The sequence below is a fragment of the Oncorhynchus tshawytscha genome, linkage group LG05, assembly GCF_018296145.1.
Source record: "Oncorhynchus tshawytscha isolate Ot180627B linkage group LG05, Otsh_v2.0, whole genome shotgun sequence".
NCBI classification, from domain to species: Eukaryota; Metazoa; Chordata; class Actinopteri; order Salmoniformes; family Salmonidae; genus Oncorhynchus; species Oncorhynchus tshawytscha.
The window spans coordinates 24,911,137-24,927,053 of record NC_056433.1 but is presented as its reverse complement, the minus strand read 5'-3'; the positions used below and the strand labels follow the sequence as shown (position 1 = coordinate 24,927,053).

The window sequence follows — 15,917 nt, the reverse complement described above, 5'->3', positions numbered from 1 at the left end:
CACGTATACAAATGTTTTTGGTGTGATCAAACATAAAATATGCAAGAATTACTAAAATCAACCTCTAAAAGTTATTACCCATGGTGTAAGAATAACATAGGCTAATAACAATAGAGTAAGTCTCAATACCAGCCTTTGTCTTTTAATCACATGAGAGTGGTTGTCTTATATGAGTAAAGCTTGGGGCCATTTCAGTGGCTGCTATTTCTCAGCATCAGTGTGACTGCAAAAGGCTCCTCAAAAGGAAAATGCAGTCAGGGGTTGTTACTTTAACACATCACAGCAAAGTCGCCTGATGCTCAATTATCTAGTGGGACTGATACAACATCAAGTGTGCTTCACTTCATATGATGCATAACAGACTCATGGCTCTATTTTGGCACATCATGGGTTAGGGATTTAAAAGGAACAAGTACAGTTCAGCATTCATCACTTTGACATAGTGAAGGTGTCTTATGTTGACAGGTCTTTCGGCTTATAGTGCCTGATTAGTTCATGGAGAAAGACAACCTCCATGCGGTCTGTCCTGAGACACACCAACAAATGGCCATGAGTCTGTCAGGCCAGCAGCTTGGCCAGCCAGTAAACCCAAACACCAACCTACACCTATTGGACCAGGCACATCTAATAGCCTAGCCCCCCTTTTGGCACTCATGTTTGTTGACTAATGAACAAAAAGAGATAATAGAAAACAAGCAAGTTGTTAACATAGTAAATGGTGGGTGAAGTAGTATTCTGTCATTTACTATTTCCATATAATACTACTTCCACCATTTACTGTCATCTACTATTTCCATAGAATACTACTTCCACCATTTACTGTCATCTACTATTTCCATAGAATACTACTTCCACAATTAACTGTCATCTACTATTTCCATATAATACTACTTCCACCATTTACTGTCATCTACTATTTCCATAGAATACTACTTCCACAATTAACTGTCATCTACTATTTCCATATAATACTACTTCCACAATTAACTGTCATCTACTATTTCCATATAATGCTACTTCCACCATTTACTGTCATTTACTATTTCCAATAAGTAATGTGATCACGGATCACCAATCAGCAAGGTGGATAAAAATGATTTGAGAATTCCAGCAGTGTTTTAGTTCCTTGGAGCAGTCAGAGCCATTGTTAAATGAGGTTCTATTAGAGAGATGCCAGCAGCTGGCCCCATTTAGGACTTGTTGAGTCATGGATCTGAGTAGGGGTCACCCTCTGACTGTGACCCAAGTATTGACATTTGAACTCTCCCTAGCCCACAGACAACTCCCTCCACTACAATGTGATGAGAGCACTAACAATGAGAGTCCTTTATTACAAACAGCCACAAGGCTATGTCACTTATACACTTATGATAATACACTTATCTTTATCAACAACTTCTCACTGCTTGAATACAGGCATAGACAAAATATAAGACTATCTGAGATGGTTTTTTGTTGTTTTGTCCTGGGATTAAACCTGCAGAGACAACATGGGATACCTGAGTGCAGTGGAGTGCATCATCATCAAGCGTGACATTGGTGGGAGAATGACCTTAGAGCACTAACAAATCATTATGAATTATATAAATCATACTTAACAAATACAGGTTTTAAATTGTGTATAAATATGTTCAATGAGAATACATGTGTTTGTTTCAAGACACAGCAGTCAGTGAGTGCACAACTATTGCGGAATAAACCTGCATATTTGACTGTTAAGAACAAAATCTTATTTTCAATGACGGCCTAGGAACAGTGGTTCAGGGGCAGAAGACAGGCCGAAAGACATATTTGTTTGTTTTTTACCTTGTCAGCTCGGGGATTCGATGTAGCAACCTCTCGGTTACTGGCCCAACGCTCTAAACACTAGTCTACTTGCCGCCCCATCGCCCTGTCGAGTTGTCAACATTAACGAAAAATCGGATGTTATAATTAAATGTATTTGTCACATTAATTATATCATTGTCGTGGATAATCCAAGATAATTTTTTTTGTTTAAATTAAATGACACAATGAATTAAACCCTATTGACCGTAGCATGCACAACTCTAGGGGAAATGTTTCTTTCTGGAGGCGCGTGTAGGTGTGACATTGTATGAAATCATTTGTTTTTCAGTAAACCCTGTAATGAGCAACCACTGACAATTGCGCACTACATGCCTTGCTATTTGACATGCAAGGAGGCAACATCCATATCGATATTGCTGCACTGCAATTTGCTGTACATGCAGAATATAAAACCATTTGTGCAAGACAAACCACCAAATAACCAAACGAATAACCTGCATTTTATCGCTTCCGAATAGAAACGTTGGACATATAGCTTCACTAAAAGTTAGCTGTGTGAATTTACTTAGATTTTGGCATCATGTTGCATCCTTTAATGCTTTTTTAAAATCAAGACTTTTATCAATTACTCACCTCATGATGATTCTGTCACAGGCCTAAAAGAGTCTCTTCGTCGAGGGCTTAAAATGTTATCTGACTGATGACTTATCTCGCAATAGTTTTCAGAAAGTTCGCACTTGAATATGTCACAAAATAAGAATATCAATGTAACGCCGCAGGACGAATTTGGTTCACAGTTACATCCAGTAAAGTAAAAAAAAAAATGTTTTTAATGATTTATCCTACATGATCTAGTGCATCTCGTCACCGTTTATGAAAGTGTAATGAAAGAAAAGAGGAGAAAACAATGGTTTTCACTGCTGAGACTCCAGTCGTTTCATGTAAGCGGCAGCGTGCCGCTGGGATCCCGGTCTCTCTGCTTCAACACTGACGCAAAGCTTTTCTCAACTACGTGAAGTACGTACATACGTACAGAACATACAGGACGACACCATAGAGATTTGTAGATGACTCTAGTTCCCCAAAACTCATCGTAGCATGGGCAGGGCCATCGAGGACTTTCACCATTTTGAAGTAGTCAACTGGCTGAGACTTCCTATGTGTTAATGAAGGATCACATAAGTCCATCCAGGTTAGCCAATGCATTATACTTATGAGCAAAAGCTGAATTCCATAACTGCAGATGGCAGTAAATCGCCAACCTTGACAATATACCTGTTCAAACAACACACTCCAGGTGGCAGTTTGCACCCTTTCAGTTTGTTTACCAACTTATAAAAGTAGTAGAAGAAGAAAATTGACTACTTAAAATGTTGATTACTTCAATGGTGCTGCCCTTGTGCTCACATATGCTAAAATGGGACAGATACGACATTGAGATCTCTATACGTTTTTATGGGCCACACCCCCTGGGATTATTGAGAGCTCAAAACGCAACAGAGATAGTGCAAACATTCTTTTATACCTCAAGGGGTGCAAGTGCCCCCTTGCGGAATTTTTGAATGAGACCATTATGAGGGCGTAATAAGCAACCTCAGTGCGCCGCTATGTGGATGTCGCTTATTATTGTCCCCCACGATGAAATCTATGGAGGATTAAACATGCCATAAATTATAAATAAATACACGCACACATAAATAGATAAATAAATGAACAAATACATAAATCCACACATAATTAAATAAATGTGAAAGGAAATACAAAAATACTGACCAAAATTCATACATTCTCTACATATCTGTACGTATTTAATTATGTATCTGTGTATTATCTAATTATTCAAACTTTAATTCATTCTATTATTTTACATATGTATTCATTCATTTATTTATGTATTTCTTCCTCCAATATGATAATGAGGGGGTGTCAATCAAATGTCTGTGGGTGGTATCACAGCGTTGTATGAGATTGTCAGTTTCTTGGCAACTTCTTGCATGGAACAGCCTTCATTTCTCAGAACTAGAATAGACTGACGAATTTCAGAAGAAAGGTCTTTGTTTCTGGCCATTTTGAGCCTGTAATCGAACCCACAAATGCTGATGCTCCAGATACTCAACTAGTCTATAGAAGGCCACTTTTATTGCTTCTTTAATCAGAACAACAGTTTTCAGCTGTGTTAACATAATTGCAAAAGGGTTTTCTAATGATCAATTTGTCTTTTAAAATTATAAACTTGGATTAACTAACACAACGTGCCATTGGAACACAGGAGTGATGGTTGCTGATAATAGGCTTCTGTACGCCTATGTAGATATAACATTAAAAATCAGCCGTTTCCAGCTAGAATAGTCATTTACAACATTAACAGTGCCTACACTGTATTTCTGATCAATTTGATGTGCACCTGGCATCCACCAAATGCTGCACTATGTTCCCCTCCACAATTACAACACTTAACCTTCACATTGCTCCCACATTCACTGTAATCATGTTCCCTTCCACACTTAGCACATATTTTATTTCCTTTACACTGAACAGCTACATGTCCCATTCTTTGGCATTTAAAACACCGCAATGGGGATGGGACAAATTCTCTGACATTGAAACTAAGGAATCCTATCTGTACTTTTCCAGGCAAAACCTTCTCAAACGTCAGCAGCACTGATAAGCTTTCACTTCTTTGACCCTCTTTCCTACTGATCAACCTTTTGGCCTCAATCACTCTACCTTCCTTCACATTTTCCTGAATATCATCTATGGAAGTATACAGTGCATTTGAAAAGTATTCAGACCCCTTGACTTTTTCCACATTTTGTTACGTTATACAGCCCTATTCTAAAATGGATGAAAGAAAAAAAATCCTCATCAATCTACACATATAAACCCATATTAAAAATTAAACACAGAAATACCCAAGTATTGAGACACTTTGCTGAGACTCAAAATTTTCATCACAGGCATCCTGTTTCCATTGCTCATCCTTGAAATGTTTCTACAAATTTATTGGAGTCCACCTGTGGTAAATTCTATTGATTGGACATGACTTGGAAAGGCACACACCAATCTATATAAGGTCCCACAGTTGACAGTGCATGAGGTCAAAAGAATTGTCCGTAGAGCTCAGAGACAGGATTGTGTTGAGGCACAGATCTGGGGAAAGGTACCAAAAATGTCTGCAGCATTGACTCTTGCAGCCAAGACTCTTTGTTGAGCTGGCCGCCCAGTGGAACTGAGAAATCCGGGAGAAGGGCCTTCGTGGGGGGGGGTGACCAATAACCTGATGGTCACTCTGACAGAGCTCCAGAGTTAATCTGTGGAGATGGGAGAACCTTCCAGAACAACCATCTCTGCAGCACTCCACCAATCAGGCCTTTATGGTAGAGTGGCCAGACGGAAGCCACTCTTCAGTAAAAGGCACATGACAGCACGCTTGGAGTTTGCAAAAAGGCATCTAAATGACTCAGACCATGAGGAACAAGTTTCTCTGGTCTGATGAAACCAAGTTTGAACTCTTTGACCTGAATGACTAGCCTCACTTCTGGAGGAAACCTGGCACTAGGGAGATGGGAGACTAGTCAGGATCGAGGGAAAGATTAACTGAGCAAAGTGCAGAGAGATACATGATGAAAACCTGCTCCAGAGTGCTCAGGACCTCAGACTGGGGCAAAGGTTCACCGTACAACAGGACAACGACCCTAAGCACACAGCCAAGACAACGCAGGAGTGGCTTCGGGACACGTCTCTGAATGTTCTTGAGTGGCCCAGCCAGAGTCCGGACTTGAACCCGATCGAACATCTCTTGAGAGACCTGAAAATAGCTGTGCAGTGACGCTCTCCATGCAACATGACAGAGCTTGAAAGTATCTGCAGGGAAGAATGGGAGAAACTCCCCAAATTCAGGTGTGCCAAGGATGTAGCGTCATACCCAAGAAGACTTGAGGTTGTAATTGCTGCCAAAGGTGATTTAACAGAGTACTGAGTAAAGGGTCTGAATACTTATTTAAATTTGATATTTTAGTTTTTAATTTTTAATAAATGTGCACAAAAAAACATTTATTCCATTTTAGAATAAGGCTGTAACTTAACAACATTTTTAGAAAGTCAAGGGGTCTGAATACTTTCCAAATGCACTGTATATTAGGACCCCAGTGATGACTAGCCTCAACCTAGCATAAGCACCAGAGTTATGGCTTTTAATCTTCTGCTCATTAGGTTTTGAAATCTTCCCTTGCTGAGCCTGGTTACCACAAAATATTAACAATCTACCATTTCCAATGAAACAGGCTAATTTGACTTCACCTATCTCGTTCTCTACAGCATTGGTTAGTCGGATAGGGTGTAAATGAGACCCTATGGTTTCATCAAACCCCATCACCACTTTCCACTTCGACACATTATTACTCATGCTTCTTACTCTGGCCCTCTTTATGCTTTCTTTACAAGACACCCCACTGCTTTCAGTATCATGCTCTCTCTTCTTCCTAAGTCTTTCCACTACAGAACTTTCCACAACTTTTTCAAAGTTTTATTTACAGACTACATCAAAAAATGTGTATTGCCCCGACCTACTGAGTGAGGTAAAAAACTAATACAAAAAAGGATTAATACACATTAGTTTCAAAAAAACGAAACAAAAGTCAATGTATTCCTTCACTTAGTAAAATGTACTCAGAGCACAACATAAGGTCTGGGGCCTGAGAGGGGGAAGCATCTTCAGACAGTATTCTCTGCAATGTTTCAGCCTTGAAATCCTGGAGATCCAATATCCTTTTAGCAAGTTTCTTCTATTTTTTTGTTCGCTTGTCCTGTACAATTTATCAGCTGTGCAATAAACGCAACAAAATCAACCTTCTTCACGATTAGTATTTTGGGATCTCTCAACTAACTGACATTCATGGACTGTTGGGCATCATCAACTGCCATAGTTTCATTATCTCTACTCTCTGCTTCGACAGTTTTCACTGCCTCTGCATAGGAAACCCTTCAACAGCCCTGATCCTTCCTACTTTGACCTCCTTCACCCTAACAGGGCACTCAGGGAACTCTGGACCGTTATTCCCATCACAACTGCAATACCGTGCATCCTCAGAGTCTTCAACAATGATATTCCGATTACAAAGTCTTGACACGTGGCCAGACTTTTTACATTCATGACATTGAAGTGGCTTTTGTACATAAGCTCCCAGCGCATAACTCATATCCCAGCTTTACATGGGCCGGGAGAACTTCATCAAACATCAATGATAAAGGCTTTCCTCCTTTCCATTCACAGTGAGGAATAAGCAACTTGAATCAACTATTCCTGTCATATTCATCTTAATCCATGAAGCCTCAATATCCATCGACACACCAGCCAGATATGGCATCTTTTATCAGTGCCCTACTGTTAAATATTACACTGAAACTTTGAACAAGCACTTCTCCTCTCCCATCTGAGCTACAGTCCTAAAATGCTGTCCATGCAACCCCTCGTGAGCAACACGTTTCACATAAGGACTATTAGATCTTTTATAAATTCGATTTTTGTCCCCCACCAAACTTTGAACAAGCATACAGTATTAACCCAACTACCTTGTACCCTTGCGTATTGACTTGGTACCGGTACTCCTTCTACAGTTGAAGTCGGATGTTTACATTCACCTTAGCTAAAAACATTTCAACTCAATTTTTCACAATTTCGGACATTTAATCCTAATAAAAATCCCCTGTTTTAGGTCAGTTAGGATACCACTTCATTTTAAGAATGTGAAATGTCAGAATAATATTAGAGATACTTATTTATTTCAGCTTTTATTTATTTCACCACATTCCCAGTTGGTCAGAAGTTTTCATACACTCAATTAGTATTTGGTAGCATTGCCTTTAAATTGTTGAACAAGGGTCAAATGTTTTGAGTAGCCTTCCCCAAGCTTCCCACAATAAGTTGGGTGAATTTTGGCCCATTCCTCCTGACAGAGCTGGTGTAACTGAGTCAGGTTTGAAGGCCTCCTTGCTCACACACGCTTTTTCAGTTCTGCCCACACATTTTCTGTAGGATTGAGGTCAGGGCTTTGTGATGGCCACTCCAATACCTTGACTTTGTTGTCCTTAAGCCATTTTGACACAACTTTGGAAGTATGCTTGGGGTTATTGTCCATTTGGAAGACCCATTTGCGACCAAGCTTTAACTTCCTGACTGATGTCTTAAGATGTTGCTTCAATATATCCACATAATTTTCCTGCCTCATGATGACATCTATTTGGTGAATGCACCAGTCCCTCCTGCAGCAAAGCACCCCCACAGCATGATGCTGCCACCCCCGTGCTTCACGGTTGGGATGGTGTTCCTCGGCTTGCAAGTCTCCCCCTTTATCCTCCAAACATAATGATGGTCATTATGGCCAAACATGTCACGTTCTGACCTTAGTTCCTTTGTTTTGTCTTTGTTTTAGTATGGTCAGGGCGTGAGTTGGGGTGGGCAGTCTATGTTTGTTTTCTATGTTGGGTTTTGAGTTTGGCCTGGTATGGTTGGTTCTCAATCAGAGGCAGGTGTCGTTAGTTGTCTCTGATTGAGAATCATGCTTAGGTAGCCTTTTTCCACCTGTGTTTCGTGGGTGTTTATTTTCCGTGTTAGTGTTTGTTTCCACACGGAACTGTTTCGTTTTTTTCACGTTGTCGTTTATTGTTTTGTTCAGTGTTCTTATTAAAAACCAAGATGAACACTTACCATGCTGCGTATTGGTCTGATCCTTGCTACTCCTCCTCAGAAGAGGAAGAGGAAAGCCGTTACAAAACAGTTCTATTTTGTTTCATCAGACCAGAGGACATTTCTCCAAAAAGTACGATCTTTGCACTTCATGTGCAGTTGTAAACCGTAGTCTGGCTTTTTTATGGCGGTATTTGAGCAGTGGCTTCTTCCTTGCTTAGCGGCATTTCAGGTTATGTCGATATAGGACTCGTTTTACTGTGGATATTGATATTTTTGGACCTGTATCCTCCAGCATCTTCACAAGGTCATTTGCTGTTGTTCTGCGATTGATTTGCACTTTACGCACCAAAGTACATTCATCTCTAGGAGATAGAACACGTCTGCTTCCTGAGCGGTATGATGGCTGCGTGGTCCCATGGTGCTTATACTTGCATACTATTGCTTGTACAGATGAACGTCGCACCTTCAGGCGTTTGAAAATTGCTCCCAAGGAAGAACCAGACTTGTGGAGGTCTACAATTTTTTTTCTGAGGTCTTGGCTGATTACTTTTGATTTTCCCATGATGTCAAGCAAAGAGGCACTGAGTTTGAAGGTAGGCCTTGAAATACATCTACAGGTACACCTCCAACTGACTCAAATGATGTCTGTACAGTGAGCAGAGACTTGTAGATAACCTGGAGCCAGTGGGTTTGGCGACGAGTATGAATCGAGGGCCAGCCAACGAGAGCGTACAGGTCGCAGTGGTGGGTCGTATATGGGGCTTTGGTGACAAAACAGATGGCGCTGTGATAGACTGCATCCAATTGGTTGAGTATAGTGTTGGAGGCTATTTTGTAAATGACATCGCTGAAGTCGAGAATCGGTAGGATGATTTGATATTGGCCATTACCACAAAGAACAGCGCTTTGCTGTGGTATATTGGCCATATACCACAAACCCCCGGGGTGCCTTATTGCTATTATAAACTGATTAACCAACATAATTAGAAGAGTAAAAAGTATGTTTTTGTCATTCCCGTGGTACACCGCTGATATACCATGGCTGTCAACCAATCAGCATTCAGGGCTCAAACCACCCAGTTTATAATTATAAATAAATTCCATTTGCACATGTGCATAACTATAGATACATCTGACAGGAGAGTTTGAGTGATGAAAGTTGGACAGAGGATCTCAAAATCTCTGTGCATGAAACACTTGGACAAACTTCAAACACCGAATGTTAGGCTATTTTCTGGCATTATGTGCCAGATGTTAAGACTACAACCCAGTTTAAATGGCCTATTTGGGAGATTGACTTGTTTTTTCAATATGCATAGGCTACTGACTAAAATCTAGGTTTATAATTGCATTAAAATTTTTCCATTGTTTGCTGAGCAAGATGTAGGTAGCCTATAACCCCTGACGGGCCAACATGCAAACATCTCATTTCAGGGAAAAGTCTACAATAAAACTGACATTAAATGTGGCGAATGATACATTTGCAAAAGAACTGTGACCATGATCACAATTGATAACTTCCAATTTAATTATTGGCCATTAATAATTGTATAATAACACAAGGCTTCAACAACAAACTGAGTTATAAGCTATTTATTAAATATGTTTGCCAGCTCCAGGTAGACTACACAAGTGTCACATTTTGATTTGCAATGACTCCAGTGATATCTTCATTTCATTATATATGTATTGTATCAAATGGTAGGCTACAGTAGTCTGCAATGGCATATAAATTAATAGGTGACTTGATGGCCATCATATGCACATGTAGCTTATCATCTTCACATTTAATGTAATTTTCATTGGGGACTTTTTCCCATAACACAAGCTCGCGAGGGAGTTACATAACTTCCATTTAAAATTTCTACCCCTTCGGAAAAAAAAACCTTCGATTGATACAAGTTGACATTAGAATGCAGTTTACTTTCAACCACCTCTGAGCGAATTTATCTAAATACCTCTAGTCCGCTTAAAGTCATTTTCCAATGCTTTGTCGCCATTATATCAGTTCTAGCGCGTTAATATGTTTTATGGAAAAAGGGTGTCTCGATCATGACCAATCTTTCTAGCCTACCTACAATTGGTAAAAAGTTGTCACGACGTGCGCGCGTGCTGCTCTGTCTCCGTGACTCAGCTGCCTCTGCTGCAGCACGTGCTGCTCTGTCTCCGTGACTCAGCTGCCTCTGCTGCAGCACTGCTCACACACTTGCGTCTGGGAGCCAGCCAATACAAAATTCTCCAGACCTCCAAGGGAGGAGTAACAGCGACATGATTTTGGAAGTATGGCAACACAAGACTACTACTAAGCTAACATACGGAATTGTTTTAAGATGGTCATACCAACGATAATTTAGCTATTTGATTTGGAGTTTTAGGTCCCCTGAATGAATTTGGTCTTAGTGCTATTAGCCCATAGAAACGCATTGAATAACAGATTCATACATGTAAAAAACGGTCGAAAATGCAAAACTGTTATCGAAAGCAAGTATGTTTTGAAGGGTCTGTCCAACATCTGAAAGATAGACGAAAGCTCAGGAAAATGAAAAGATTGTGCGGAATTATGTGGAATTCCCATTATACCTTTGATGTGGAAGATTCATTTTTCGGCCCGGTACTGGGTTACCTTCAGATGAGTCCCGTGACACTTTAGAGATGTCATATGGTCTGACAAACCCTGTGTAGCTCTGCCACAGTGGATTGAGACGCAACCCATGAAGAACAGATATATTTACCTTAAACAGACAGACTTTGATGGGGATTTATTTATTTACTATGACTCGAGTGGAGCATGGGGGCTCAAGCAGATACATTTTGTAAAAAATATATTATGCCCAGCTCATAAGGCTCCTTGATGATGTGTGGCCTGAGGCAATGGCGTCTTCTTCCTAATGGTAAATCCACCAATGCTTGTTTCAGATTGAGGATTAATTATAGGCTACATGAAAACTATACATTATGCTCTTTTTTGTCCTTCCTGGAACAGGGAGGAGAGTCAGAGCATCTCAGAGACTGAGATGAAAGCTGAAATAGACCTATGATACTGGCCTTGAGATTCAGAGGCCTATTTGATTTCTTTTTCAAGTTCATTTTTACCTGGTCTGTGCAGCAGCAATTAATGTAGTTAAATCATAAATAGCTATTTAAACTAATTATTATACCAAACAAATAGTGTGTTATACAGTGCCTTGCGAAAGTATTCGGCCCCCTTGAACTTTGTGACCTTTTGCCACATTTCAGGCTTCAAACATAAAGATATAAAACTGTATTTTTTTGTGAAGAATCAACAACAAGTGGGACACAATCATGAAGTGGAACGACATTTATTGGATATTTCAAACTTTTTTAACAAATCAAAAACTGAAAAATTGGGCGTGCAAAATTATTCAGCCCCTTTACTTTCAGTGCAGCAAACTCTCTCCAGAAATTCAATGAGGATCTCTGAATGATCCAATGTTGACCTAAATGACTAATGATGATAAATACAATCCACCTGTGTGTAATCAAGTCTCCGTATAAATGCACCTGCACTGTGATAGTCTCAGAGGTCCGTTAAAAGTGCAGAGAGCATCATGAAGAACAAGGAACACACCAGGCAGGTCCGAGATATTGTTGTGAAGAAGTTTAAAGCCGTATTTGGATACAAAAAGATTTCCCAAGCTTTAAACATCCCAAGGAGCACTGTGCAAGCGATAATATTGAAATGGAAGGAGTATCAGACCACTGCAAATCTACCAAGACCTGGCCGTCCCTCTAAACTTTCAGCTCATACAAGGAGAAGACTGATCAGCGATGCAGCCAAGAGGCCCATGATCACTCTGGAGGAACTGCAGAGTTCTACAGTTGTGGTGGGAAACTCTGTCCATAGGACATCAATCAGATGTATATTGCACAAATCTGGCCTTTATGGAAGAGTGGCAAGAAGAAAGCCGTTTCTTAAAGATATCCATAAAAAGTGTCGTTTAAAGTTTGCCACAAGCCACCTGGGAGACACACCAAACATGTGGAAGAAGGTGCTCTGGTCAGATGAAACCAAAATTGAACTTTTTGGCAACAATGCAAAACGTTATGTTTGGCGTAAAAGCAACACAGTTCATCACCCTAAACACACCATCCCCACTGTCAAACATGGTGGTGGCAGCATCATGGTTTGGGCCTGCTTTTCTTCAGCAGGGACAGGGAAGATGGTTAAAATTGATGGGAAGATGGATGGAGCCAAATACAGGACCATTCTGGAAGAAAACCTGATGGAGTCTGCAAAAGACCTGAGACTGGGACAGAGATTTGTCTTCCAACAAGACAATGATCCAAAACATAAAGCAAAATCTACAATGGAATTGTTCAAAAATAAACATATCCAGGTGTTAGAATGGCCAAGTCAAAGTCCAGACCTGAATCCAATCGAGAATCTGTGGAAAGAACTGAAAACTGCTGTTCACAAATGCTCTCCATCCAACCTCACTGAGCTCGAGCTGTTTTGCAAGGAGGAATGGGAAAAAATTTCAGTCTCTCAATGTGCAAAACTGATAGAGACATACCCCAAGCGACTTACAGCTGTAATCGCAGCAAAAGATGGCGCTACAAAGTATTAACTTAAGGGGGCTGAATAATTTTGCACGCCCAATTTTTCAGTTTTTGATTTGTTTAAAAAGTTTGAAATATCCAATAAATGTTGTTCCACTTCATGATTGTGTCCCACTTGTTGTTGATTCTTCACAAAAAAATACAGTTTTATATCTTTATGTTTGAAGCCTGAAATGTGGCAAAAGGTCGCAAAGTTCAAGGGGGCTGAATACTTTCGCAAGGCACTGTATACTGTCTGGGGTGTGGCCAAATTTTTACTCTAGAGAAAAAAATTACTCAAAATCCAATCCTCCTACTATACACCCAGAATTGCAGTGCCTTTAAGGGTGTATTATAGGCCTATGTGGCTGTTAGTGACAGAGGTCAGAGATGAGCCTATTTCTACATGATGTCCTGCCACAGGTGGCCTGACCTTGTGACTTGTGGCTGGGTTAAATCAAGGAGACAGCCCTTTCACTGTCATCCATCAATCTAATCTATAAATCACTGTGTGAAACAAATATGCAACTCTGATGTCACCATCACTAAAACGGACCACTAGTGACATAGCCTGCCATGTTAGTAGCCTATGTGACAAGGGTGATGATTATGATACAGATAAATAGAATATGAGTGAATCTTCCAAATATGTATCAAATGTAAAGTGCATAATGCCAGTTGTTCAATGTTCCCTAAAAAGAGGAGGATGAAAACTAGCTAAAACTCATGTTCATCAAATTAAATGTACATTCATGTCCAGGTCTGCTTCACTAAATTCAGAGGTGGAAATGGAAGTTGTTTGGAAAATTAATTTGGTTAATAATATATATGTGTATATACACTGCTCAAAAAAATAAAGGGAACACTTAAACAACACAATGTAACTCCAAGTCAATCACACTTCTGTGAAATCAAACTGTCCGCTTAGGAAGCAACACTGATTGACAATAAATTTCACATGCTGTTGTGCAAATGGAATAGACAACAGGTGGAAATTATAGGCAATTAGCAAGACACCCCCAATAAAGGAGTGGTTCTGCAGGTGGTGACCACAGACCACTTCTCAGTTCCTATGCTTCCTGGCTGATGTTTTGGTCACTTTTGAATGCTGGCGGTGCTTTCACTCTAGTGGTAGCATGAGACGGAGTCTACAACCCACACAAGTGGCTCAGGTAGTGCAGCTCATCCAGGATGGCACATCAATGCGAGCTGTGGCAAGAAGGTTTGTTGTGTCTGTCAGCGTAGTGTCCAGAGCATGGAGGCGCTACCAGGAGACAGGCCAGTACATCAGGAGACGTGGAGGAGGCTGTAGGAGGGCAACAACCCAGCAGCAGGACCGCTACCTCTGCCTTTGTGCAAGGAGGAACAGGAGGAGCACTGCCAGAGCCCTGCAAAATGACCTCCAGCAGGCTACAAATGTGCATGTGTCTGCTCAAACGGTCAGAAACAGACTCCATGAGGGTGGTATGAGGGCCCGACGTCCACAGGTGGGGGTTGTGCTTACAGCCCAACACCGTGCAGGACGTTTGGCATTTGCCAGAGAACACCAAGATTGGCAAATTCGCCACTGGCGCCCTGTGCTCTTCACAGACGAAAGTAGGTTCACACTGAGCACATGTGACAGACGTGACAGAGTCTGGAGACGCCGTGGAGAACGTTCTGCTGCCTGCAACATCCTCCAGCATGACCGGTTTGGTGGTGGGTCAGTCATGGTGTGGGGTGGAATTTCTTTGGGGGGGGCCCACAGCCCTCCATGTGCTCGCCAGAGGTAGCCTGACTGCCATTAAGTACCGAGATGAGATCCTCAGACCCCTTGTGAGAACGTATGCTGGTGCGGTTGGCCCCGGGTTCCTCCTAATGCAAGACAATGCTAGACCTCATGTGGCTGGAGTGTGTCAGCAGTTCCTGCAAGAGGAAGGCATTGATTAATTCATTAATTATTAATTTCTCGCTCCATCCACCAACGCCACGTTGCACCACAGACTGTCCAGGACTTGGCGGCTGCTTTAGTCCAAGTCTGGGAGGAGATCCCTCAGGAGACCATCCACCACCTCATCAGGAGCATGCCCAGGCATTGTAGGGAGGTCATACAGGCACGTGGAGGCCACACACACTACTGAGCCTCATTTTGACTTGTTTTAAGGACATTACATCAAAGTTGGATCAACCTGTAGTGTGGTTTTCCACTTTAATTTTGAGTGTGACTCCAAATCCAGACCTCCATGGGTTGATAAATTTGATTTCCATTGATAATTTTTGTGTGATTTTGTTGTTAGCACATTCAACTATGTAAAGAAAAAAGTATTTAATAACAATATTTCATTGACTCAGATCTAGGATGTGTTATTTTAGTGTTCCCTTTATTTTTTTGAGCAGTGTATATAAAAAAATAAAAATAAATCAATAATCATATAGGTCAATGGACTGCTCTTGTTTGTCAAGTCTCTTTGGTTTGTTGTCAAACGGGCCATTATTGAATTAAAAGTGGAAATAAATATTGAAATATTGAGTCGAAGTTCTTATACTGTGTGTTTTATTCTGTTGAGAATAAGAATTTTGTCAAGAAGAATGAAACCTAATTCTATTAATTTCTGTTCCGTTCACTTTCTTCTAATGAAAGCTCTCTCTTGCGCTCTTGAAAAAACATACCGTAAACTGCTTCTTTCTGCCACCTACTGGCTGATGTGTGAAGTCCGCCGTAGTTGAATAGCAAAGATTGTGGGTTTCTCTCTGGAGGAGTGTTATGTCTCGTAGCTAAGTAGAATCTTTGCTAAAATTACCACGTACCTTGAACTCCACAGTATTGTGCTCTGTGATTGGTCAGCACAGCACTCGTCCAATCACAGACGTTTGTATACCTCGGTCTTTTCTGTCTGGTGGT

General features: G+C 40.8%; 1 protein-coding gene across 1 annotated transcript in view; it reads right to left on the bottom strand.

Moving 5' to 3' along the window:
- LOC112250361 (protein enabled homolog) overlaps nucleotides 1-2,806 on the bottom strand; it is a 139,903-nt gene extending 137,097 nt beyond the window's left edge. The window contains 1 exon segment of the mRNA XM_042321741.1: nucleotides 2,422-2,806. Within this exon segment, the coding sequence (XP_042177675.1) occupies nucleotides 2,422-2,426 (5 nt within the window). The 5' untranslated portion in view covers nucleotides 2,427-2,806.
- Between the last annotated feature and the right edge of the window lie 13,111 nt (nucleotides 2,807-15,917).